The sequence below is a fragment of the Crocodylus porosus genome, unplaced genomic scaffold (assembly GCF_001723895.1).
Source record: "Crocodylus porosus isolate Cpor-Errol unplaced genomic scaffold, CroPor_comp1, whole genome shotgun sequence".
NCBI classification, from domain to species: Eukaryota; Metazoa; Chordata; order Crocodylia; family Crocodylidae; genus Crocodylus; species Crocodylus porosus.
Genome location: NW_017728925.1, coordinates 13259464 through 13287256, shown reverse-complemented (window position 1 = coordinate 13287256; position 27793 = coordinate 13259464). Strand labels below are relative to the sequence as shown.

At 42.3% G+C, this 27793-nt stretch overlaps 2 protein-coding genes across 2 annotated transcripts; one reads left to right on the top strand and one right to left on the bottom strand.

Annotated features, from left to right (window-relative positions):
- Positions 1 to 67: 67 nt before the first annotated feature.
- REXO4 (REX4 homolog, 3'-5' exonuclease) lies at positions 68 to 7132 on the top strand. The gene is made up of 8 exons (XM_019540878.1): positions 68 to 243; positions 730 to 1082; positions 1651 to 1803; positions 2048 to 2241; positions 2762 to 2850; positions 3679 to 3753; positions 4843 to 4917; positions 5641 to 7132. Exons 1-8 carry the CDS (start codon positions 73 to 75, stop codon positions 5734 to 5736), a joined length of 1206 nt encoding a protein of 401 aa, XP_019396423.1. The 5' UTR covers positions 68 to 72; the 3' UTR covers positions 5737 to 7132.
- On the bottom strand, positions 6732 to 27699 carry STKLD1 (serine/threonine kinase like domain containing 1). Its single transcript, XM_019540877.1, has 18 exons — positions 27610 to 27699; positions 27309 to 27353; positions 23697 to 23771; positions 22873 to 22977; positions 22313 to 22383; positions 21830 to 21945; positions 21058 to 21179; positions 20764 to 20924; positions 19948 to 20078; positions 18812 to 18895; positions 16918 to 17034; positions 14948 to 15088; positions 13340 to 13468; positions 11518 to 11646; positions 10365 to 10493; positions 9300 to 9440; positions 8817 to 8896; positions 6732 to 7061 (listed from the first exon to the last, which is right to left on the bottom strand). Exons 4-18 carry the CDS (start codon positions 22948 to 22950, stop codon positions 6999 to 7001), a joined length of 1692 nt encoding a protein of 563 aa, XP_019396422.1. The 5' UTR covers positions 22951 to 22977; positions 23697 to 23771; positions 27309 to 27353; positions 27610 to 27699; the 3' UTR covers positions 6732 to 6998.
- Positions 27700 to 27793: the final 94 nt, after the last annotated feature.

The following is a 27793-nucleotide window of genomic DNA, read 5'->3' as shown; positions in this document are numbered from 1 at the left end:
ACTCTCGGGGTCGGTTTCCGGACTGGTTTGCGTCGCGTGTTACCGTCCCGCTGTTTCCGGGCGCGCGGGGCCATGGTGGGGCGGGTTGGAGCTGGGGTCGGCGTGATGCCGCCGCCGAGGCAGGGCAGGAGGCGATGGTTCCGGCCGGCGGCGCGGGACGCGGCGAGAGCCCCGAGGGCGGCGCTGGCGCTGCCTCCGACGGCGGCGCGGGACTTCTCCGCCAACTGGCGGGCGCTGCAAGAGGTGCGGGGCTGAGCCTGGTTCTCTCCGAGTGAGCATTGGAGAAACGAAGGACTTCTAATTCAAATCAGTTTTAACCCAAGATCTTTTTTTAATTCAATCAGTTTTACACTAGAAACTTTTTTAAATTCAAATCACTTCTTAAGCTAAGAACTTGTTAAATTCAAATCCATTTTTAAACTAAGCTTTTCCACAACTACTGAGTTAGTCTACTGAAAGATGTCACATCTCCCCGAAGGAGCTTGCCTATAACTTTCGGGGTAGGGCACCTCATTCTTCCTGTGGGGCCTTTGAGCATCTAACGTCTGAACCTAGACACCTTAATCCTTGATGCTTTTTAAGGAAAATCTCCTCATGAGACTGGAGGTTGGGCTTCTCCCCACCCCCCACCCCCCAAAAAAAAAAAAGTCAATGGGGCTTGGTGGATTTCAGGTGTGAGGAAGACGTTAAAGTCGGAAGGCTCCGGTTAATTGTTGGGTGTTTCTTCAGGTGCTGAAACGGAAGGCAGCCGGCTTGGCAAAATCCCTTCCGGCTTCTGAAACGTCTTCCAAGCCGCAGCGCGCAACAAAAGATGTTGAAGTGATTCCAGCCGTCTATGGCAGCGGGAACACAGTAAAATTCAAGGCTGTAAACCAGATGGAGGGTGATGCTGGCCAAGCTGGAGCTTCTCCGACGAATGCGAAATCGGAGAGAACTGCGCCAGGCAAGAGCCTGGGTGATGCCCGGAGCAACAGAAAGGAGTTCAAGGCAAAAAGGGAAAACGGCAATAGTGAGAAGCAGGGGGACATAAAGCATAAGAGGAGGAAAGCTGAAGAGCACGCAGCAGAACAGCCGCCAACAGAGTGAGTACTTTAAACCTTATGCTCATCTATGTCGGTGCTTTAAACTGTTTTAGTGGCAGCTGAATAATGAAATAAAGGCTGATACAATGGCATGCTTTTTCTTGAGGGAGGGAAACCCTCTTTCCTTTATGATGTATCCACCCAAGTATTTCAGACTTCTTCCCTACTACCAAGTTACTGCAGTTCTCTTCCCTTCCCATTCAGATAGGGGGGTTACAGTTCAAACAACTATTTGGGGGACTTTTTGACTTCAGATTCAGAATTTAGACTTTAGACTGCAGAGTCACAGCAGCTCAGAAGGCTCAACTGGATACAGGAATAGGAAGAAGTTCAGAAACAAGGTATCCCTGAGGAGCCCACAATAAGAGAAGTAAAAACCACTCTGATTAACCCAGTTATTCAAATGTTTGAACAAAACTGGTCTGCATGCTCAGGTTGTTGAACTAGTTGGCTCTGACTGGGACTAAACTAGGTAACTTCTTTTCTTTTATAAACATCAAGCTTACCCAAACTGTAAAAAGTCAAATCCAACAGTATTAAAAAGGTCCTTTTACATTTTGCTTACCAGGGATGACATCTGGTTTGATGGGGTTGATCCAGAGGATATTGAAGCAGCGATAGGACCTGAAGCAGCCAAAGTTGCTAGAAGAAAAATGGGACTTGAAAGCACATCCAAACCAACTGTGGAACAGGTGCTGGTTAAAGAAAAGGCTTTCAGTGGGTAGGTTGTATTTCTATGCAACAAGTACTGACAGTATGATTGGAGGCATCAAAAACTTACTCCCATTCTTACAACTGTGGACAGAGTATGCAACAATGTCTTCCTGAGTCTGCAGAGACTATAGCTGCTCTGTAGTGTTAACTGTTCCATTTCTATTAACTGGTGCCTCACTTGTCAGCATAGCAGTCAGAAGTACGCAGTCTCAGCAAGGGCTTTCTAATCTGCATGTCCATTTTCCTTTTAGACTCACAAAAGCTGTAGCCATGGACTGTGAAATGGTAGGAGTGGGGCCCCAGGGGGAAGACAGCATTGTGGCTCGTGTGTCAATCGTGAACCGGTTTGGAAAGTGCATTTATGACAAGTATGTCAGGCCTACGGAAAAGGTGACTGATTACAGGACAGAAGTTAGCGGGATACGGCCTGAGGACACAAAGAAGGGTAAGTAGATTGGCTTTTCCCAGAACACCCTTAAGAAAAACCTTATGCAACTTACTGAGTTACTGTCAGTGTAGTCAGCGTATCAGGAATCTGCTGAATTCAATTTTTTGAGCAAGAAATAAAGCACTTGCACAACCTTAATCTCTCTAACTATAAAAAGAATACTGCAGGGGAGCATGAATAAAAAGTCCTGTGAAGATGCAATTTGCCCCAAAAGGCCATTGTTGCCCTAGTAAAAAAGTAGTTTCTAACACTTGTGTAAATGCAAGCCTAGCATTGGACCAACAAGTGGAAGTTGACTGTTTCAACTTTTTTTTTGCAAGGCACCTGTCCTGGCCTCCTGTTTTTGCTTCCTCTGAACAAGCAGGGGATGACAAAGTACAAGAATCATGCATTCTTCTGCATCTTGGGTCCTAAGAAGGTGACCACCACACATGATGGCCTTTCTAATTCTCACTCAACTTGCTAAATTGCTGTTTAATGTCCATATTGAAACTATATTTTTATGTTGCATTTTCAGGAGAAGACTTTAAAAAAGTTCAGGAGGAGGTAGCTGACATCTTGAGAGGAAGGATTTTAGTTGGGCATGCTGTCCACAATGACTTAAAGGTACACATCTCCATACTTGTTGCTTTGAAGGTAAAACTTTGGTGATTTTCGTTACCCAGATTCCACCTGTGATGGACACCATATTGTATAGCAGTCCAATTTGTACAGGTAACAAAGCAGGCATTCAACGTTTCCTTCTAGTCTAGAAACAAACAGCAAGTTGATCAAATTATTTTCATATTTGGGGGTAGCTGTAGCACTGCCTGTGAAGAGCTGCAGTAAGGCAAGGCCCACAGCATCTTTAATTCAGAGACTAGCATTCCACTCTGCTCAGGCAGGAGCAATGTGCACAATGTTCTTGTAGTCTCCATAGGGAACACATCTGTATTGAAATCTATAAATTCACTAGGGGGGGACCAGAAGGGTTTGGGAGAGACTTGGTTTCCCCTAGTGCCCCCTGGCATAACAGGAATAACGGCCACAAGTTGTTGGAGAGTAGGTTTAGATTAGACATCTGTAAGAACTACTTCAGAGTTAGGGCGGCTAGGATCTGGAACCAACTTCCAAGGGAGGTGGTGCTGGCTCCTACCCTGGGGGTCTTTAAGAGGAGGCTTGATGCTTACCTAGCTGGGATCATTTGAGACCAGTTTTTTCTCCTGCCCTGGCAGGGGGTCGGACTTGAAGATCTGTAAGGTCCCTTCCGACCCGATTTCTGTGATTCTGTGAAGATGGCCACCGTCATTGCCAGGTTATGCATCCCGTTTGAATATTCTCGATCAGAATTGCTCTCATTGTGAATTGTCTTTTCTGCCGGTGGAAGGACGACTACCTGCAATGTAGTTGAATGTACAAAATAACCTATTTACAGAGCAAATATTTTTCTTTCAGATCCTGTTTCTTGACCATCCTAAGAAGAATATTCGGGACACGCAAAGATACAAACCTTTCAAACAGAAAGTCAAAGTAAGGAACTTGGGAATTAGTTCATATTTTGAAGTAGTTCCAGGCCAAAATTTCTAGAGGACTAGGTATGAAGCTGGGAGTCAGAAGCTCCAGTTTTTGTTCAGCCAATGAGTTTGGCCTACCCCCTATCGCCCTCTTGCATCCATCTGTAAAATGGGGATATCTGCCCCTGCCATTCAAAAGGATTAATTAGTTGAGTATTTAAACAGCCCTTGAAATGTTGAAAATACCACGTAATATTTTGCTGATCAAAATTACATATAACATTTGTATGCAGTAAGTTCAATGGCTCTCCCAATTTCTCAAACATGACTTAGGAAAGCTGGTTTTCCTGTCACTTTTCTGGGCAAAAACACAGGGCATTAAAAGGTGAACATACAGCCTGTTTACTTGTTGTGGGATATTGCTTAGAGAATCAGTTGCTTAAATTTACAAAATATAGTTACTTCCATGACCTCAGAAATGGAAGATGTAACAGTTGACTTTAATGTGACACGTGACATTTTACAGTTCAAAACAGAACACACTTTTTTTCTCTCTCTTCTTGCTAAATATTAAAAGATCATATATGCAGCTTGTGATTACATTGCTACATTCATCCAGTTCTGCTGCTGAAGGGATTTACAAGCACAGATGTCTGAATTGATCTGTCAGTGGCTTAAGTCAGGGGTAGTCAAGTGGGGGGTACACGTACCCCTGGGGGTACTTTGAATGGTCCCAGGGGGTATGTGGGATGAGGCAGGGATGGAGTGCCGCCACCCCACACCGCTGCCTCACAGGAGCAGGGCCAGGGCAGGGTGAGAGCAGAGCACCACCTCCCTTGGAAGTTGGTTGGGGGGGGTCCACTGGGAGTACACTTATTAAATAAGGTTGAAAACACCTGGCTTAAGTCTTCATCTTGCCAGTTTGTGCACAGAATCTGCTACATGCTGTGGTTGGAAGTGTTCTTATTCTAAGCCTTACCTTTCTAATTAATTTAAAAATGACTGCAAAACTTGGCCTAAGTTAGTGCCTTCAGGGCAGTGGGGGGAATGTTTCATTTCATTTTCTGACTTGGCTAGTGTGTGATTTTGTTGGCTTTGGCTCTAGAGTGGACGCCCATCACTGAAACTGCTTTGTGAGAAACTGCTGAATGTGAAAGTGCAGACATCGGAGCATTGTTCGGTATGTATGCCCATGAGAAAAATAGAATTCTATGGATCAGTGATGTATTAGGCTTCAGCTTCTGGAACCCTGGGTTCAAATTTTACTTAAGGCTTTGCAGCCTCTATCCAGGACACTATTTACACCTGTTTAAATAAGGGCTGTCCGGTGTTTCCCTGCATTGGGCCAGTTACTTTACTTACATATTTTTATTTACCCTCCATAAACAAATTCTGTAATACTGCATCTAAATCTCTTAAGTCTCCTGAGAGAAACAGTATGGCAAAGGTGACTTTGATATCAACTTTGTGTCCTAATGTCAGTGTCTTGTGCCATTCTACCTACAGCTGGTAAAAGGAGCAGGTGAAAGGTGATTAATTAGCCTTCTACTCCATCTGTAGTAGTCAGGACTTCTTTGGTGAGTAAGAGGAAGGAGCAAACAAAGATGTCTGAAAGAGTGGGGAAAGTTGACAAGAATACTCCAAAATACCATGTTTGGTAATGGTGTCAGGAGGCAGAGGTCCTATTCAAAGCAAGGGATTACCAGTTTGTGCTAGCTGCCCTACATCTTCCTGATCTGGATTTTGCTTTTTGAATGACTAGTCTCTTTTCCCCCTTAAATCTCACACTGGGGAGGAGAGGTTAAAATATCAGTTGAAATAAAAGGTGCATTTATTGGGGGAAGGAAGATGTTGACTAGAGCATTTCAGCCTTTAACCTGTTGCTTGTTCCATTATCTTTCAGATTCAGGATGCACAAGCAGCTATGAGACTGTACACACTTGAGAAAAAGCAGTGGGAAGCAGCTATCAAGGAAAAAATCAAACTTAAGAAAAAATAAAACTTTAATCACTCAGAGAAAGCAATCTGAAACTGACAGTGGCTACTTTTTTCCATATATGCAAGAACAAGGCTTTCAAAGGGAATGTTTCATAAAAGCACCGTGAGCTGGAGGTTGAAAACTTGGAGATCTTCATCCACTGCAGTGATTTCCTGCACAGCGCTATGGGAAGCCCTTGTGTACTCTGCTAGTACAGTGTATCATTGTATTTATTATCCTTTCTTACTTGAATCTTTGGCAACACAAGATCCTCCCACCCTGGGGCCTGCTTCTGGGAAACCAGGTTATCTACTCTTTCCTCTTCCTCCTGTATGTAGTGGTATACCTATTGTTTTTAACCATCGAAGCTCTGCATACAGTTAATATGCCCTGGAAGACGTTAATTCCTCAAATGAAAGACAATGCTGCTCCAAGCCTTAGCTGGAAGTAAATTAGAAACTCACCACTCAGCTCTAAGTATTATTTTTTTTTTATTTAGATTTCCAAGGAGAATGACATTTACTTTTGGCTTTTAAATAATTAGGAGCAACACCATCTACTACCCCTCCAATCCCACTTGTGCCACCTTGACAAGAAGAATCTAAGCAGCCTGTTGTATGGTTCCTGTACTTGTTCATCTTTTGAGTTTCATTCACCTTAGAACTGAACATCTGTAGTGTAACTTCCCTCAGCATCATAAAATTTGTGGCCAGCGTGCAAATGCCTGATGTGCTTTAAAAGTTTCTATCACCTGTGAAGACAGGCTAGAAAATTAACTTGACAGTGTTCAGTAAGTAAACATAGTAATTACAGGAGGAAGAAAGGAGTGAAGTGTATGCTTTCCCAAGGATCGGTTATTTCATTCATATCGAGTGTCAGAACACGTATACAGTAAATTAATAGCTATGACAATCCATTATGGTGAATCCTCTGTGAACTGGTTAGTCACTACTAACCTTACAGAGGAGCCATTATACTTCAGATGCTATAGATTACTAATTACATGCAGTTTAGGCCTTAGTTCATTACTTTAATTTTTATTTATATTTTATACATAAGGAATTTTAAATCTACAAAGTAAAGCAGGTCATCAAAATCCTATCATTGTCCAGATCATGGTAACTGGTAGTCAATTTGGTGGCCAACTGGAGAGAATATTTCAAGGAAGATTGTTTGATGGCTGTATAATACAGGCCGTATCTCTTCGGGGAGAAAAATGTGTTGAAATGCATCTGAAAAGAATGATCATTTCTACCTGAATAGAAACAAGATGTGAAGACTTCTTATAGACCAACTTTTACCTTCTGTAATTTCAAAAGTGTTGTATCTGCAAGAGTAATTATCTCCTGAGGAGAAAAATGGAGAGAAGCATCAGTTATAACTACTCTGTTGTATTAATAAAACTATGGTAACAACTCTGATTATTTCCTGTATATTCTATTGACCAAGGATAGGGAACATCTGGCCCACAGGCTGGATCCTGTCAGCTGGGAACTCCCTGTCCCAGCTGCTCCTGCGCGCACGGTTTGTGCCAGTCTCCATAGAGACCGGAGCCTCAGCCACAGGGGCAGAGTAGTGCAGGGGACTGCCCCAGAGCTGCTGGGATTTTGCAGCAGTTTGCTCTGGAGCCAGGGCAGAGGTGCAATCGTGGCTCTGCCCCAGCTGTAAACAGGCTGTGGCTGCTACAAAGAGTCAGGGCAGAGCAACAATCCCCTGCATGCGTGCCCCTCCCCAGAGCGTGCAGACTACAGACAGTGGTTCTGTCAGTACATCTGCCCTGGCTCCAGACCAAGCTGCCCCTGCCACAAGATCCCAGCAGCTCCAGGGCAGCCCCCTGTGCTGCTCTGCTGCACACGCTGCCATTGTGGCTAAGGCTCAGCAGGGGTGGCTGGGAAAAGGAGTCCCCAGCCAACCGGTGGCCCAGAGGTTCCCCATCCCTGATATATACTTACAAGAGCCTGGATTGTCCATCCCTATAAAATTACTGTGGGCACTAGAACCATAAGTTCTATAAGCAAACATGACAACTAACTTTGTAGTCCTTACTCTTGTAATTAATTTGCTATTTCTAAAAGAGGAGCAGCAAAGAAAAAAAATTAAAAAATAATAAAGAATGGCATTAGCAATAAGAATTATGAACAGGAACTTAACAACAGTTGACATGTTGCATATAAGCATAGTGAGCAATATCTGCAGTGTGTAAATGGAGAGAAAGGGGAGAAGACATTCATGGTAAAGGAGAGAGGCTACTTGAGTTCTATAATATCATGATTCACTTTTTCCTGCGGCACCTTATACCCGCAATATTACTAAAAACAGGAAGAGCAATAATTACTGGTAAAACTAAAGAGAAGTGGCTATGTATAAATGCAGTGACTAGCCTGTCCAGCAAACAGTCCAGGAAAAGAAGAAAGAGAATTACATCTACAAACATAGGGCCAGGGACTATGTTGGTTTTCACTATTCTATCTAAAAAAAAATTTGAAAGTGTGGATGTGTAGTAAGAAACCTTTAGGGAGGAAACAACACTATTAACATTTTAACTGAAGCCTATATGTAGCTCTTGTTGAAACAAGCGGTAATTTTTTTGCAATACAGTTACTATTTGAATGTATTGAAAGAATGCTTCAGGAAACCAAGCTCCCACAACAGTGCACTTTAAAGAATTAGATAATAGATTGACAATCCCCACCCCTTCTGCTCTGTAGTGTAATTATACCTTATATTTTAGTCTACTTTTATATTAAATATTTAATAAATATATGCAGATTAATGCTGGGTGAAACTCATCTAAAGTCAAACCTCACCTGACGTGAGAGCAATTAAAACATGAAGTTTGTTGGAAAAGCCATGCTTTCCACTTGCTAATTTTTTTGGTACGAGTACAAATATTCAGAGAGACTCCATCCTTCCAAACCAATTCTTCACGCTGACAGTCTGTACTTAGCCCTCGACCCTGATAAAATTTTGCACTTCATCTTCCTCTGGGTGAAATGAATGACTAGGCAGTCCGGAGCCAGAAAATAGGACCATTTATACAAAGGGCAGATTGAGGACGTACCCTTGTTACAACAAAATATGTGTTGTATTGTAATACATACCATACTGGATGTATACTTCATTTTCATTTCAGTCAGCATTTCTTCCATGTTCTGGGAGATCATCTCCGGCACTATGTGATCTGTGATGAAAAGGAACAAGGCAATTCAATCCAGAGAGAAGGAGAAAGGAGGTTTTATATAAGATCAGACTTCTGTATCCCAGCACTTAAAAACTGTCCAACTCTACTGTGTGTACAACTGTGGTGAATGGCCTGGACAAAAGCTATTCCTACAGCCCAGATATGGCATTACTATACTTTTGCAATATTACTTAACCTGAATTTGAAAACCTATTTCAGGTTTCCTACACCAGAGGATTGCTTATTACCCAATATTTTCCCTGGAACCAGCAAACTATAATTTTCCAGTCACTGCTCCTGAGCTCATCTGCAGTGCAGAGGTTTTCTCTGTTGCCTTAATCATTTTATGCACTGTTGAACAAAAATGACTAGCCAGAGAAGAGTAAAATCATCAAGGCCTTACCATACTGAACCATCTCATTTATCAGCAGGCATATATTTTCCACCACTTCTGGATCATCATAGTGAAAGTGGTAGGAGTCTTTGATCAGGCTTATTCCACTACCCTTTGAATCTGTTATTACAAATCTGAAAGCAGATAACTCTGAAAGAGAGAGACAAGTGCTACTAGCATCTTTGAACTTCGCTATTTGTTTTCCTAACAAATTCATTTTTCCTTCCTGTCTGAGCAGGAAGCACAGATGACCTTAACAACAACATGGCTAACATGCCAATAACATTCTCCTTGCTGGTGAACATCTGAAAGTCTTAGCCCAATGGTACCTGTTCTGTCTGCAAACTGAAAAGCTATTCTGAAGCACCATTAGATGGTGAATAAAAGACTGAACAAGCAACTGACATTGTACAGGAAGACAGAACTGCTCTTTGTGTGTCGCATGTTCTTTGATGATTTATTATTCACCTTTAGCACTTTATCTTTTTTATATACTAGATACAAACCCATTGTGAATAACAGAGGGAAGGAAATAGTTTAAGCACTTCAAAAACGTATAATACTGTCCCTCATCCCCTTACTGATCCATCCACCAGTTCCTTCAAACACTCATGGCTGCTTGTAGACATGAAAGAAGTGCTTTATCAGAAGAAGCAGCACATTAGTTTGACCTGATTCTGCAGCGTCTGTAAAGATTAAGCGCTTCAGTGAGGCTTTTCAGTGCTTTCATCTAAAGCTGATTCAATCATCTATTAGATAGAAATGCCAAAAGAGCCCCGCTAAAGCACTTGATCTATACAGATGCTGCAGAGCCGGGTCAAACTATTGCACTGCCTCTTCTGGGCATGTGCTGGGTTTGGCACAGGAGTGCACCAAGTTTAAAGTAAAGCACATTTTTTTCACATCTGCAAGCAGCCTTTCTGTCTGACTGCTTTCCTCACAGAGTTGGAAAGAAAAGACTGCTTCAGGAGGGCAGATGCAACTCCCAACCATAACAGGAACCCTCAGTCTATTAAGTGATGTCTGTTGCTGATGCCACCTGCTGTGGTTAAAAAAGGCTTCCTTGAGTCTTACCAGACATCCTTAGAAGACTTGCTAATGCCAGACAGGCATTCTTCACCAGCACAGGGCGTTCCAGGTTCATCCTGAGAGCATCCAGCAGAAGCGCAGTTGTCAGTTCATATTCATTTTCAGTTAAGCAACCTGAAGAGGAGAAAAATATCCATGACTGCTTTCTGCTTTGGCCTCATGCTTCTAAAAGGATTCCTTTACTATACCCCAACAACAAAAATAAACTCTAGCAAGACTATTGTACTTTAATATAAACTAACAGAAAGTCCAAGCATGAGGAATGGTCCAAGGACTTAGACTCTGCTCTGAAGCATCTACTCTGTGAGAATCTAGGTTGCTTCTCATCTCAGCCTTTCACTCCATGAACCAGCAGGAGTGGAGAACTGGAAATGCTTCACATGCTCTATTTGTAGGTGCTTGGGGAGAAGAGGAGTGTGTGCATTGCTTAGGCATTGTTTTAACTTGGGCTAGAAGGATGATGGGGAGACTTTAATAGTGCAAGAAATGGAAAATGGGTAGAGCTCCTGTATAAGCATGAACAGACAACGGTAGGAGAAAAACGCAGCAAGGCTGATTTAATCCGGGCAGCATCTCCAGGGGAGCATGAGTGCAGGGTTCGTACTCCGACAATGGCCCTCTGAAGATATATACATAGTGACAGTAACAAGATATTTTTCTTTATAACTTGAAACTTCCTTCCCAAGGTGTGGTTAGCACATATTAACAATAACTTTTTTCCCTGCAATGCATTCCACAGCACTGATGCTGTATTTGCAGGGGTTTACATAGATGGTGCTATAGCAAAAATAGGATTTTTCCACCATTAGAAAAACAAACAGAGGTAAAATTTTGTTGTATATAGGTTCTTCTATCATACTGAAAACCACAGTATCCAATAGTTAATTTAATTAAACTGCCGAAGTAGTATTAAAAATGCATTAACTTCGTTAGAGAAAAGCTAGCGCATGTAAAGTTAGGAGTTATAATTTTAACTGTGTAGCTATATGTAGAGCCAGCTAAGGTACAGCAGGTTGTATAGTATTAAGATAACTTGGAGAACTGAGTCATCCCTAACATTCATTATAATGAACTGTAAAGTATCTGCAGTGTGTACTTCTGCCAAACTAACCCCTTCTGCAAAAATGGCAAAGCTCACCATGAAGTGACAGTACCCAGAGGGCAGAGCAAGCTGACTCAAGCACCTCCCCATTCTGATGGTGCACTTGGAGGACTGCAGAGATTATTTGGACAGCATTTTTCAGCAATGTTCGCTCTACATTAGTCTCTGAAATTACAAGAAAATATGGTTACATCAAATACAGTCTGTTTAATATAACATAGTGCAAACAGACTACATCACAAACAAACAATTCCTTAGTGTTTAAAAGGTACCGAGAAAGGAGCTTTACTGCATTCAACACCACTGTTTAAATAAGCCCTGTAATATATGGTTTATTTTAAGATATTCCAGATTCCTACCATTACCTTTTTTTTTTCCACATTAAAAAAATAATCTTGCATTATTTCAGCTGCTTCCATCTCCTAGGGCTTTGCAATTATATCATGACCTATAAACTAGTATATACTGCACTGGCTCCATCTAACCTTCCAGGATAGAACATAGCATACAGGAATCATACCAGTAGATCACACAGAAAAATACATAGTTGAACCTGCAGGAAAATTTTCAATAGGCAGGAATTGGTCAATACTGCCAAATGGTCAAAGCCTCATATTTTCCTTTCACTGAAAAGGTTTCACCTCAAACATCACCATAGTGCCCTATAATGCCATGCTATGGCACTAATTCAGTACCAGCACCATGAAAATTCTGCTGATTGGTGTTCACCAGCTATGTCTTTCTGCTGCAGCTACCATTTTTTTCTGAGTTTTTAGACTGTGAGATATGACAAACCCATAAAACAGAACAGCCATGTCACCATCCAGGTCAAACTCCCCCTCTCTGAACACTCACCAAGCTGTTGGGTTTGCATCCGGCACAATGGGTTCACATGTTTTTATGCCCCTCTTAGCCTCATGGCTCTGGCAGTCTCTCCTTCTTTGGTCTCCCAGGAACAATAAGCACAGACAATTATCCTTTCACAGAAATGGGGCCTCATGATCCAGTTACTGTAGTCCCACAAAGCCAGGGCTAATCTAGTAAGGCATCTAAAATCCGAATAATTTAAGCAAATCCTTTCCCTGAGTACCACCATGAGGGCACTTGGATTCAAGTTTCTCCCTCTAGGGCCTCATGACTTGAAACAGAAAGGGTGTATCTGCACTGCAGACGAGAGTACAGCATAGAGATGCCTGAACTAGATTTAAATGAACTGACCTGTGCACCAGATGAAGTCTAGCCATGATGGCACAGAGCTCCAGACACCTTCTTGGATGAACTGTGGCTTAATTATCAGACTTCTTGGGCCAACTGGTTTTGTAAGTCAGGCCACCTCCTCAGTCGAGGGGACTTATGTTTGAAGAGAAGATAGAGGTTGCTGACCCTCTAGCTCTCCCATGTGTAAGAATTCCTTCTAAGCCTTACAGTGTAATATGGAGACTGCAGAAAAAATGTACTATCAAAATGCTCGCAAAACAAAATGGAAACTGCAGTTTGATACAAAAATAGGCATGCACACTCATTCACAAGCCTGGTTAAAGGCTTGTATGACAATCTCTTCTGGAAACAGAGTCAGGATACAATGTAGGAGCATTAGAAAGCTACTTACTTAAAATATCATCATCACCCTAACCAAAGTCACCATAAGATTTGCATATTGCACCCTTACTGCAGCCAAAAGTACTGAGAAGTTTGTATTGTTCTCCAAACTATGCTATTCCACAGCTCACTTGGCAATGAAGTCTAAAATGCTATTCCAGCAAAGAGCTCTACAACACATGTTCTCCAAAACCCGATTGTCCCCAAATACAGAAATGATTCACCCATAACTACAAGAATACTGTAATGTTCTACTTGCCATTTGACGCCAAGCTCCAGAGAACTCCTGAGCAAGAGGCACAGATTTTTTCATTATGAAGAAAATTGCTTGTAATAGTCAGGACATCCGAGATGACTCCAGCTTTCCTCAGTTTTTCTGCAGCGATTTCTAATAAGCAGAGAAAATGCTTAATTTCTCTCTGTGGCTCTTGCTACTGGCACCATTACCCAACAAAATTAAGAGTAACAAAATACACTTAAAGGAGTAACAAGATACAATCAAAGGCAGAATGAAACAAAGCGAAATAAAAAGAACTGGATTATTAATAACAACCACACACAGAGCTTGTAAAAATAGTCTTTTCATAAACTATTTGAATGAACTTATCCCTTGTCATTACAGTTTTGAGCTTTACAAGGAAATAAAATAAAAGTTATTGAGAGCACAGTAATTGCTACCATTCAAATAGCTGTCGCTATAGCAATCCCATTAACACTAAGTTGTTTTTCAAAATGACCTCCCAAGTCAAAAGTGCCTCAGGTCTCACTTTTATGTTTTTATAAATTGAAATTAAATACTTAACACTTTAGGACAGTTTCAAATCTCTTTACTAACAAAACACTTCCTTAACTCTTTACAAGAAGTACCTAGGTAGTATTCTGAGTTGATCAGGTACCATAAAGATGTAAAAATAATAATATTAGTATTTTAATTGCTCCACAATGCAAAAAGGATGTGGAGAAGCTTGAGAGAATCCAGAGAAGAGCCACGCGCATGAGCAGAGGTCAGGATAACAGACCTTACGATGAGTGGCTGAGCGCTCTGGGACTCTTCAGCCTGGAAAAGTGCAGGCTCAGGGGTGATCTGGTGGCAACCTATAAGTTTATCAGGGGTGTTCACCAGGATCTGGGGGAACATTTGTTCGCAAGAGCGCCCCAAGGGATGACAAGGTTGAATGGTCACAAACTCCTCCAAGACCATTTCAGGCTGGACAAAAGGAACAGCTTTTTTACTGTCCGAGCCCTCAAGGTCTGGAATAGCCTGCCACTGGAGGTGGTTCAAGCACCTACTTTGAACGCTTTCAAGAGAAATTTGTATGTTTATCTTACTGGGATCCTATGACCCCTGATGACTTCCTGCCCCTGGGGCAGGGGGCTGGACTCAATGATCTTCCAAGGTCCCTTCCAGCCCTAATGTCTTTGAAATTTATGAAATACTTGGCCTTGGAAAAAACTAATACAAATGACTACAATGTATTGAGAAACTCAGACATGGAGAAATTAAGTAGCTTGTCTGGTCAGCACCAAGAGACTAAAGCAGAGCCAGAAAGGCAAACAAGATTCTAGGCCACAATCTTCCCAAGTGTTACTATCTGCATGAGTTAACAAGAGTTACTAGTTACCCAATCAAGGCTGAAAAAAATCTCCCCCTTAGTACATCCGGCCCCCAACAGTATCAAGACATATGCTCATGCTCCACGACACATTACAAATAAAACTGGCAAATTAATGCCCCTGAAATGGAAACATAACTTCATGCAGCAATATTTCTAAACCAAATAATAGTGGTATCCACTATCTATCTAATCCAAGAGCGATAAATGTGGAAAATAAGACCATGCCTATCTAAAAGGACAAGGTGACCCACCACTGATCGAAATCATCATCAATAATGTGCAGACCAAGGAGAGCAGCTCTTCATTTTCTGAATATGTTCTCATTGTCTTTAACAGAGAGTTGATTACATCCTCATCAACTACCACCTCCACATCCAGGTTCTGTTCTAGTGCTGTCAAAAATAAAACAACAATCAACACGAGCAGGCTGCAGATGTTTTTACTGAAATCTAATATTCCTGTCCTCCCCACAGCTTTGACATGAAGCAACGTTTCTCAAATTAACAGAGTCTCGTATTGTAATTCTCTTTCCTACAATCAAATGTCATTCATGTCTCAGTTTTAGTCTTCTCAATTTCCCAAAATAAACGCAGGAAATAATATCATGAAATGAAGAAAAGAACCCAAATAAAGCGAAAAAGAGGGACAATTCCTGATGACGTCATTTTTGCCCAGAAGACTTGATTTCTTTCGGATCTTCAAAATATGCATTACTCCTCCAGGAAAAAAAACTTCATTAGATAGTAACCTACATTCACAGCCTACAAACTGTGAAGCTAAGGCATAGACAAGAACGACATGGCAAACATACAAAAACTGCCAGGAGCTCACATATTCAATTTCCCATTTTGTAGCACACTGCATTTGTATGCCCTGAACATTTAACCTTGCCACAGAATTATGTCATTTGTTTATAAACCCTAGTAACTCTGCAAAAGGAAATACAAAGAATATCAGGGATGTTTTATAAGGCGGTATTACTTAATATCTATAAGATCACGGACACTGTGGGTGCATCCAGACAAGTGTGGATGTTTGTTTCCCTGGGAACAAGTGGTGGTGATGCACCTTGCACTGTTGCTAGTTGTCCCCTGGGAATGCCCGTGCCACCCGGCACGCTTTGGCACGGGCAGGTTACCCCAGGTGGGGTAGGTGAGGCTGAGGCCAGCACTGGGCTGGCCCCAGCAGCCTTACCTGGGGCCTCCTGGGGCTACAGCAGTGGCCATTCTGTCACGTGAAGCCTGGCCAACAGCCGCAGCACAACTCTGGGTGGCCTGGCTCCACTTCTAAGCGGCACGCGCTGCCTGTGCATAAGCTGCTCCACTTTTTTTATTCAGGGGTCAAAAAAACCCATGAAAAGAAGAGTGGAGCAGCGCACATGAGGGCAGTGCTCCCTTGCAGTGCAGAGAACATCTAAATGCGTGTTATGTGGCACCACAGATGTGTTTGCGGCACCATGTACCACACACGGCTGCACTTGTCTGGAAGCGGCCAAAACGAACAAGAGAAATTCATTTATTCCAATTCCATCAATATGAAACTCCACAAAATTAGAGTCCTCATGGATGAGACTCACCAATCTAAATTACCTTCTGATCACTCAACTGTGGTCCTCCTTCCTTCTAATTTTTTTACCATTATAAGCTCTCAAAATCAGTTTGGCATTCAGGGTACATAACACAGGAAACCTTTCAGGGTGCCCAATTTCTAGGGCAAATTCCTGCCAGGCTACCTCCTCCAGAATAATCTACAGAGCTGCAGGAAAAACTCTGCTAAGATCACTGCAGGAAAGCTTTGGGAAGCCAGGAGCTGTGGCACTAGTTTAGTTCCAACCAGGTCTGGTGCCTGCACAGCTTTGAGGTGTCTTGAAAAGCTTGGGACACAAAGGGCGCTTACCTACACCTGGTCTACATTCACACAGCCATTTAAAGCCACATGAACGTAAACAAGGAACAAAGTATACAGGCGTTCACCAGTTCCAGGAGCAGCACAGGGAAAGCCCGTTAAGTTGATCTACATGTAACTTTTATACGTACCCAAAAGCCCAAGTGCCAGCCCTGATCCAGGCTTGAGAATGCAAAATCCTCTTACAGTTGGCTAAATTCCCAACATAACTATAAATATACCTCTTAGAAATTATCAACTTTATTATTTCAATCTTGTTCACTACATGTGATGTTGCAAGATGCCCAACATTTCATATGAAATCCCACTACTGTACCTTGGCCAACAACATCAAGCAATAATCTGCAGCCATCTAATTGTAGTTCAAGAGAATCTATGTGAGTCCTCATTGCAGAAGTGACAGGTCTTGTAAGTCTGAGCAGATATCCTAAGGCTGTGGGGAAAGGAATCATTACAGTAAATATTCATTAACACTATCAGCTCTGCTGAACTCTATAGTTCTTAACAGCAATACTACATTGAATTCCTAGTTTCAGGACAGGTTTAATCTACTAGGCATGACGTGGTACAGCAGAGATGAGTGAAAAATGTTCTAAATCTGAAATCAAAGGTATGGGGATCAAAATAAAAATCAACAGACATTGAGGCCTATCATCTCTACAACAGTACCTCTGTACTGAAAAGGAACCGCTCTAAAGTGTCCATTCATCCAAACTACAGATAGGCATCAGGTTCCTAGTAAGCTGCAAGCCCATACTGGCTGGCCATATTGCGAGCGATGTGTGCTGAATGCTGATACGGGAGGGCTCATAAACGATTTCTTAGAATGTGTAGGGCAGACTACTTGAGTACTTCTCCAAGATCCAGCAAGTCTTTGAGCAGAGTCAACTAATCAAAAGGAGTAATTCATCCACAAAACTTGATGATAAAAGGAACTCACACAACCTCTTGGGACCTATTCTAAGCATGCTCACAGATATAAGGATCTGCTTAAACCACGGTACAAAAGTTTCAGCCTAGCAAATATCCATAATTGGAAATGTGAGACTACTATTGCTGATAGAAGACTCTGCTGAGAAGCCAAGCACACATATTTACACTATTACTGATAACATAACAAGTCAGAAAACACCCTTTTCAGTTCAGCTATTTAACATGAATTCAGAACTGTCAGGAAATAACAATCTTCTTTCCCCGTAATGCTTTCAGCCTAGTCTCAACACGTCAAATCACTACATTACAAGACTAACCAGACTATAAGCATTTTTAACACTGAAAGTCAACGTCAGTGCTAAACATGAGATTCAGCTGAAATCAGAGTACCATATAATGAAATCTGTCAAACTCCAAGTGCTCCTGAAGGACTTAGAGTTGTTCAATGGCACAACTCAAATAAGTCATAATGTTGGGAACGGCTACATAACCTTCCCCACAGCTTTCCCAAAATACAGGCATACCTCGTTTTATTGCGCTTCACTTTATTGCGCTTCGCAGATATCGCGCTTTTACAAATTGAAGGTTTGTGGCAACCCTGGGTCAAGCAAGTCTATCGGCACCATTTTTCCATCGGTGCCATTTGGCTCAGATGATGGTTAGCATTTTTTTAGCAATAAAGTATTTTTTAATTAAGGTATGTACATTGTTTTTTAGACATAATGCTATTGCACACTTAATAGACTACAGTATAGTGTAAACATAACTTTTATATGCACTGGGAAACCAAAAAATTTGTGTGACTTGCTTTATTGCGATATTCGCTTTATTGCAGTGGTCTGGAACCAAACCCGCAATACCTCCGAGGTATGCCTGTACTAGGATTTCACTCTGCAACACCCCTTACAGTTCTAGTCCTGTGAGTCATCAGATCTCTGAAATACATGCATCTCATCTAGTCCACCAGCACTGCTGTCAACTCACCCAGTTACTGACCTAAACCACCCACCTGAAACACCACATAGGTCTACAAAAGTACTTTAGTCCTGTTCTACAATGCCTCTGCTATTTCAATCCAACCTTTTCCCAAAGGACAATTACTAATTGGAACAATTTGTGGGTCATTTCAGCATGCACACACATGGAAAGCAGGATGACATCAATTCTACAGATCTTCATTTGTAGCCAAGGGCAGAATTTACTTTTTTCTGTATTCCGAAAGCACTAGCAATGACTGAGAACACAATAAAATAAAGCACTGACGTACTGAACCTTACCGCTTTCATTTTCTAGTAAGCAGGTGATGTGCTTTATTGCTTTTGCTTGAGCCTCCTCTATGTCGCAGTAAGTCTGCATAAATTCTGCATGAAACAAGACATTTCTGCTAATTTACAGAAAGTATTCGTAATTTTGCTGTATCACAATTCTCCTCCAGCCCTACGAATTCACATCAAAGAAATTCAGCTTGAGATTGAGTTGAAAAAAAAAGAAGGTGCAAGACATTTTTTAAGTTGCTAAATGTTACTCCATCTCACTTGCAATTGTATAGGGTATGGACATACACAGCAAAAATTAACAAGATTTCTCTTCTTGCCTTATGCAAATGTTATTACCTGTTTTTAGGAAATCATAGCAATGTCTAAAATTGCAATAGATTTCAGAGGCTTTACGCACTCTTCTAACCTTACACAGAGAAACTTTTCAGAATTGGAGCTAATTCCATCTCTACCCTTGACAGACATCATGAACCAAATCCTCTGGTTTTAGACTTAAAAGCGCTGGGGGAGAAACATTTTACAAGTCTCCAACTGTTACAGAACTGCCAAAAATTAGAAAACAGCTGTATTTTCTTACTCAACCTGGCATCCCTCTAAAAGTTGCAGGTATTCTGCATTTTTTTCAGAGTGAAATGTATGTTAGGTCAACCTTAATTTAGAAGTAGTCACAAACTATTGCCACCCAGAAAATTCTCTGTAAGTTATTAAATGTAAGTTTTAAAAAGCATTCCAATGTAAAATGGTATTTAAAATGTAATAAAGAGATTTAAATGCAATTATTTAAAAAGAAGTAGGAGTTTTTCTTCATACAATAAAGCATTTCGACTGAGTATCTTTAACAGAGTTAATGTAATCAGAGTTAAGGCTCTCAAGAACTTCCCTCAAGAAAATCTCGAAAACTCTAGCACACATTATTTTACGTCCGTTTTAGACTTTGCATTAGCTAAGAGCTAGAAACCTTAGAAAATTACAAAACACGTAGCACAGGTCGTGGTTGAACATGTTGTGAAATCTCTTTTCATGTATAATGGCTATACTGAATGTATTATTCATTTCTGTATAATACATTCTCAATGGAAATAAGCACCCAAGAAACAAATGCCATTATCTCAATGGCAACTTATTTTCTTTCTTACTCAGAGCACTTTCAATTCCTCCTTCAATGAGCACATCTACTGTTTCTGGAGGCAAATGTTTTTCCTGCTTCAATAAAGGTGAACCAGCAAGTGTCAGACATTCCACAATATACGGATTATCGATCAGATCCCTAGGGCAACAGGAGAGGCAGAAAAAAAGTCAGGAAAGTTAACACTGTTAAGTTACACAAAAAAGAGGATTCTACAGGTGTTAGTGCACATGGTTATACGAGTGGAAATGTCATTTAGTGGTTAAGATAGGGTTATGATAGTCTGGATTCCTAAATTTTGCTCTTACCTTTCACTAATTTCTTGACCTTGAGCAAGTCAGTTAAATTTTAGCCTTCAATTTGAACATCCTAAAAATATACTACTAAGTTATTTTGTGGGGGGTATGTTGAGGCTTAAGTAGTTTGTCAAGATCTTTGAGAGTCTTCTACAAAAATAAAACTGTGCTTCATGTTGACATTTTCCACAGTAAACCCTACTCCCCTAAAAGCTACCTATTGCTTGGTATCATATTTCTATAACATAATTGTCCAACAAAAAAATCCTGTTTACTCTGGCCAGGGAGCCTGCAGTTAGTGTCCACTAGAACATCCATTTCACAGATGGGGACACTCAGGCAATGACAAGTCACGTCTTCCTTACAGCAAGATATCACAGCAAGTCAGCTATGGAGGCCAAGTGAGAACACAGGAGCTGAGGTTCAGGCCCCTTGCTCTGACTGCTAGGGAAGAAACAGTCCCGCTTAGAGAAAAAAGAAGAAAAAAAACCAAAACAGAATGGAGCCAAGCATAAATGACCAGAACTCACTTTGCTGTGGGTCTCATACTGGGCTGAATCTGCAGCATCATAAGTAAAACAGGGCACAAAGGCAAAGAACTTTTATCCTTGTTCTGCATTAACGGCAGAACCTTCCCAAGACTGCTGGTGTCCTGTCTAATCTCCTTCAGTAATGACATGATCTCTTCTGCCTGCAAAGAACAGAACACTGGTAGATCTTGCATATATTCACTATACAGATCTCTTTAAGAAGTGGGGCAGGGAAAGGGATCCAGCACCTAAAATCCATAATGAAATGTTCAACATACTTTCGGTATTACATACTTTCAGAAAGAAGCAGGTCATCATGTCAAGTAGAATAGAACCTAGAGACCAGATATCAGACTTCTCACTGAAGGAGAAATGGAGTGCTTCTGGGGCCATCCAAGATTTACTGTCAGGATCTGCTGAAATAAGTGCCATATTGGTAATGCTGTTGATACTGATTAAACATAGCTTTGTTTGCCTGTGTGTAATCTGTAGACAGCAGTTTCATATCTAAGAACAATTTAGAAAGATTCAGCAGGGAATCAGATTTTACTGATAATATGCCATAGAAAATTCTGAAAAGAACAGTATTAGCACTCATGACATATGTTCTCCAGGATCTGACTATCTGTTAAACTAACTTGACAATACATTTATAAGACAATCTGTAACAGAGCTAGCTAGTGACTCACAAAATGGTTAACATCTTTTTTCCACTTCAGCTGTGACGGTGGTTTGAGAGACATGGGCATTTTTCCCTGACACCCGTGAAATTCATTTTGTATGCATCACAAAACTGCCATCAGATAGTTAGATTTTTTAATCACATTTTAAGTCAATGATCTGAATCTAAGTACTTTAATATCATTGCCAATCTTTATAAGCAATCTACTTCACCGTTGGTTTGATCTTTTGTGAAGATTTTACTTATTGCCAAGAAAAAAAAAAGACATAACGGGTGGAGAAATCAATCTGTAACTGATTTTTAAAGGGTAATTAAAAACTGCTAACCACAGCTGAATCTTGTTAAAAAGAAAACCTAGTAAAATATTAAAAATGTAACAGCTACCTTCTTCTACTCTTATCTTCCATTTCACTTCATCAGTCATAAGTGTTTCTACACTGAAATCACAAAGCATGAAGGACGCTTCACCAGTTAAAAGGATGTTAGAAGGTTTGAGGTTTCTGCAACACAGAACTGTTTTTATCAACCTGCTTAATCAAAGTGTAATGATGCTTAGCTACAAGCTCCTTTTTCACATAAAAAGATGTGTTTTGTTTCTAAACTGCACATTATAATGTAACAATACATTTAAATTTCCCTTATTTTACTATGAAATCCTTCCAATAATTCATATAGAAAGCTCCAACTTCATCTGAACCTGTTAAAATTAAAATTATTCCTACTATAAATCAGATGTCAAAATTAATTTATCTGCATCTCCACACCATGCCATCTTTGGCTGCTTAAGTGAGTAGCTGTGCTGAAATGATAGCTCAGCTGCAAAGAGGCAAGGTCCAAACAGTCAGAGAGGCTGGAATCACTACTCACCTGTGAAAAATATTTTGTTTGTGTATATAAAACAAAGCATCCACCATCTGTCCCAGGAACTTCAAGATCACCTATCAGCAGGAATATGGAAAGAATAACTACTGGTACATAGGAAAATGAGACCCATTTTAATACATCAGGGCTTCTTTGTATGATATAGGTTGCAGTTAGGCAGGAAATATTACTCTCCCTTTCTACAGTATCCTTCATATAATAACTGTAACAAACTTATAAGCAACTAACACACACCTGCCCTATGATTCAGGCAAGTATTATTATCCTAATTTTTCACAGAGGTAAACTAAGACAAGAAAAGGCTGAATAACTCAAGAGCACAAAAGCGTATAAAAGTACTAAGTATATTACTGTCATTACATAATGACTCAGTGGCAGGTCTGGAAACAGACTTCAGTAATCTTAACCTCTGGTCTTCAGCTTAAAGTAATAGAAGTTGTGCTCAGAAGTCTCTGGTGAGTGGCAAAGGACAGAGGCTAGCAAAAGAAAGTCAAGGCACTGATAGATTTGTTTGTCTCCATCAGATACTTCCTCTAATTTTTTACCATATGTTCCATTTTCTTTAACTTCTGCCTGTTTGCTCTGATGAGAGATGAAAGGTCTCCGTGGTCCGAGTATTGCATCACCAGACAAAGAAACAAAGATGAAATCTGCAACAGGGATTGAGCACAGTTTATCTTATCTAGTCACTTGCAGGGTGTGGACATAGCCAATAAGAAATAAGTGTCAGAAACTGGCCACAAATGGATCTGGTGCTCACCCATTCAGGTACATTGTCTCCCACAGATGAGTCATTATTTATTTTGGCTATTTAAGCAAAGAGAATCGGCTCACACAAGAACTACCTAAATGTCTATATTTGAAACGACAGGAGACAACTGCACTGAAACATAAATCCCACTGAAATCAACAGGATTTTTGCTTGAGTTAGCAATGTAGAGTCAGGTCCAGTAAGAAATAGTTCTTGGCTACTGTTTTCCTATGGGCTTTTTTTTAAAGACTTCTATATGGCCGTGCATATAAGGGAACAGAAACAGTTTAAAAACAAATATCTGCTGTGCAGGATAAGACATAAGGAGCAACGAGTGCGTTCGGAAGCACGAACTCTGAGATCAAGCCCAACCATCCCATACCTTGCTGCCCCACTGCTGGATTCTGAAGCATACCTAAATAGCTTTGCAGCTTGTTTAACTTAACTTCAGAGAAGCAGGCTCTACTATAGGTCCAACAGTCTTATATAACCCACTGCCTATTGTCTCATATTAATAAGGGAAAACTTGCAAAACTTAGTTGCAAACAAGAACTAATATGCCTCTGGTTACAGAAACAACTGCATGCTTCACTCTAACAAACACCATTTCTTTCTCACCTTATTATCCCATGAGATAAATAATTCTTTGTAAGCACAGATGTTTGAATGCTGAAGTTTCAGCAGGTCCGTTGCCTGTGGGAAAATTGCAAAGAGAGATGACTGTCACTGAGTAACAGCTTATATGCTTCTTTCAACTGGATGAAAAGTGTGCTTTGAATTTTGGAAGGTATAAAGAGCAGATTCCTGACTTCTGTTCATCTTATCTCTCTGACAATAGCAGCCACAACCAAATCTTTTCTCCTTTTAAGTTCTACCTCATATTTCTTACCAAAGAAATTATCGAATGAAATACTTACAGGATGCTCTGATCTGAATATAACTTTGCAAAAATGGCATTGGAGGGTTCCGTGTATCCTATCCCAGCTAAGAAGTTTACAAGTAAATGTACTGATTCATATTTTTGAGCCCTGCAAATTCATCCTTGAATCTGAAAATCAAACTAGGTTGTTCAGGTACACCCATCATCTCCAGAAACCTTGATAAAAGTGTGTGCCAGAGATGTAAGTAACCTGCAAATGAGGTGCCGAAATCTCTAAATTTGGCCTCCAGGTAAAACCTCAAGGTAAAGGTCCAGAAACTTGAAACTCTGTGATTCTGTTGGTGAGGTGTGAGCAGGAACACAATTCAGCTCACTCTCCCATCAGTGTTAGGAGCTCTGCAGAACTAACAGGAGTAAAAAAGTAGGAAAAACATACAACCACATGATAAGGCAAGAAAATGCCATTTCTGCAGTTACTTTCTGATGACAACCACACACAATGAAAACATTCCCACACATTTGGAGTGGCAGGTGCTAAGCAGAGCAAACCCTGTCTCTCACATTAGACTAGTCAGTGGGGAATGTCTTTTCTGTTGCAACACTAAATGTGATATGTAATTCTTTTAATGTAATTATTCTGTATTGATTAATGCTTAAGTATGCATGCGCAATGCAGGCACCGTAAGAAAGAATGGCCTGTCGAGTCACACGCATCAGGCTGTTTCTAGATCCATAGGCATATGAAAAACCCCACAACATTAAAATAACTTATACCAACTAGACATGGAGTCTTCAGTAACAAACAGAAGTATAAATAGATGGATCTCAGTCCTTCAGACCCAAGACCAAACTGATGGGCTTTGTATGATGTCCTGGAGCACAGCAACGGGTGATGCATAAGGCTGCACAGAGTATTTCTGACCTCTTGGCAGGAGCATTCACTGTCCTGAACTCCCTTTACCTGCAGGCAGAACTAGACATGACATAATAAAAGGTCTGGAAAGGAAATCTGAAATGACACTCCCTGCTTAGGAACCATGAGAATGGAGATTCAGGGCCATCACTGTGCCTACAAGGCTTTATCTAAATGCTAGCTGTAGAAAATTCACCAGCAAATGCAGGCCCAAGATCTGCCCCAAGTCCTATATTCTCACCAAGAGACTCTGGGATTCTTGGAGTTCACAGACTCTGAATAGTCAGGCAGTACCATTATGCTTACCAGTAATTAAGTCTCTTTGGAACTTGTGTAAGGCTTTCTCTTGAACTCGCGCTAAGGTAGTCCTGCTAAGAGTATTACATGCAGTTCACATTTTCCCCCCTCTCCAGAATGAAGAGTTTGAAGCAGTGGAGCCAGACGCACGAAGTGCAAGCATGTGCTTCGGGTGTCAATAAGGCCATTAACATAATATAATGGCCCTAGTGTAGGTGCAGCTTTATCATTATAAAGATGCCATGAATCGCTGCAGTTTGTCTTCCTATTCACACACAAGCTCTGTGATCAGTTATTTGATACTGAAATGACTGTGTTGATGTCAATGAATGTACTGGAATAAAGAGCGATTTGGAAGGAGGTAGCACCAACCCCTAAGCAGTACAGCAAAATGGGTACAAACCACTAAGCACAGATCTGACCTATGTGTGCTACTCCGAGGCTGCAAGCAAGGGTGTGTGCCAGAGTTTTGCTAGGGGCATCGCTGAGCCATCGTTCTTGCTCTGCCTTTGGAAGTAGATCAGGCTCTGGTTTTGCAAAAGACAAAACTGAAGCACAAAAGCAAAGGGATTTTACCCAAGGCCATTGAGAAAGCCAGGAAGAGCATGCTGGCCAAGAAACTTTTAATTCTCCTTGCACGTGCCACTTGCTGGGACGTACCTTTTATACATCCTGTATGGAAGCAGAAGCCCTTGTACATTGCTGCCCTTTAGGGGGTGATATGGAATCCTTTTTCCACCCTCCTTTTGCATACGTACACTCCCAAAACACATCCTACAACCCCTGTTTTTAGGGGATGTTTTCAGCTAGGCTGGATAGGCATCTGTCTGTGGTCATCTGACCCCAGCACTGTTTCCTGCCTGGGCAGGGGATCAGACTCGATGATCTGTTGAGGTCCCTTCTGACACTAGCATCTATGAATCTATGAAAATGCAGGCTCTGAACTAATAGCCTACTACTGAGAACAGCCGACTACTTGAACCTACAGGTTCAAATACTGCTCTTGTTAATCGGAGAGTAGTGGTTGAACTCAGTCACCACAGTTTTTGAGGTCAGAGAACCTACCGCAGGAACAGGCAAAGTTCAGCCCATGGGCCGGACTGGGCTCGTGCTGGACTCCATTTCCCAGCAGCCCCTGCCTGCACTGCTGCAGCCAGTTTCCTAGAGACCCCAAGAGCAGACAGCACAAGCCAGGGTTTCCATGGAGACCAGCCCCAGCCGTGCTGGCAGGACCCACAGATGGGCAGGGAGCTGCTCCAGGGCTGGGATCTTGACAATGTGGTCCACAGCTGGGGCAGAGTTGAGATCTACTGCCCGCATGCTGAGGTATTCAGGTAGTGACTCTGCCCCAGCTGTGGACCACACTGTCACCGCTGCAAGACCCCAGTCCTAGAGCAGCTCCCACCCAGCTGCGCACCCTGCCAGTATGGCTAGGCCCGGCCTCCATGGAAACCCTGGTCCTGCACTGTCACTGGCTACAGCAACGGAGACAGGGGCTGCTGGGAAATGGAGTATGGCCACTGTCCAGATCTGCCATTTTACCCACCCCTGGACTACCAGGTAGTCATGGCATAAATCACAATAGGTCAGTCTACATCAGTGGTCACCAACCACCAAGCATCTCAATCCACCGGTAGATCTCAGAGCCTTTTGCGGTAGATCCCAGAGCCTCTTGGAGTCGATCTGGGGCTGGGGTGAGGGGCTAAGTGCCCGCATGCATGCACGTGCATGCCCCAGCCCAGCATGTCAGTCCATGGGGGAGAGAAGGGGCTACATTGAGGCCCCCTGAGGTGGGGGACAGTGCCACAGAGGCAGAAGCAAGGGTGGGGTTAAGTGGGGCCTGGCTGATTGGGACTTACCTGCTGTGGAGGTGCACCCCCAAATAATTTTTTCTCCCTCTGCTTTGATCTGCTTCTCCTCCTTCCCTCTCCACAGACTTACCTGCTGGGCAGGGGGAGGGAAGGGGAAGGTGGCAGCAGCCCACGGTAGATCTTGGGTTTACTTTAAAAGCCGAAGGCGATCTCCTACTTTAGAGGGTTGGAGACCGCTGCCCTGCCTGCTGCTGGTAGAGGGTTTGCCTGTTTAAAATAAGACTCTGCTCTTTCCAAATGAAGCTGGCAAAGGCAGGCTGCGCCCCTACCTCCTCCAGGGCCCGGTTGGCTTGGTGTTCGTCCACGCACTCCACCTGCAGCAAACACAGGGGCAGGGCTGGGAGCGGCGCACCACGCGAATCCCATCGCTCCAGACATGGGAGCAGCTTTCAGGTGAGGAACGAGTCGTGCTCGCAGCCCAGCCGGGACCCCTCCCAGCAGAAGCGCAGGGGAGCGGCCTCCCCACCTCCCCGGGTACAAGCCCCCAGACAGACACACTGGCGGGGCTCGGATGGACTGGAGGCCTGCTGCATGGACACGACCTCCCCGGACACGCTCGGGCCCTCTCACCTGTTTGAGGACAAACGCGCGGGCGCCTCCTCCTCGCCTCACGAGCAGCGCCCCCGGCCGCAGCCGCGACACCACCTGCGGGGCCGAGCCGGACCGTTACCGCCGCCCCGGGCACGGCCCCCGGGGACATCCCCCCTCCCCGGGAAACGCCGGCCCTCGCCTCGTAGCGCTCCATGGCGGCCCC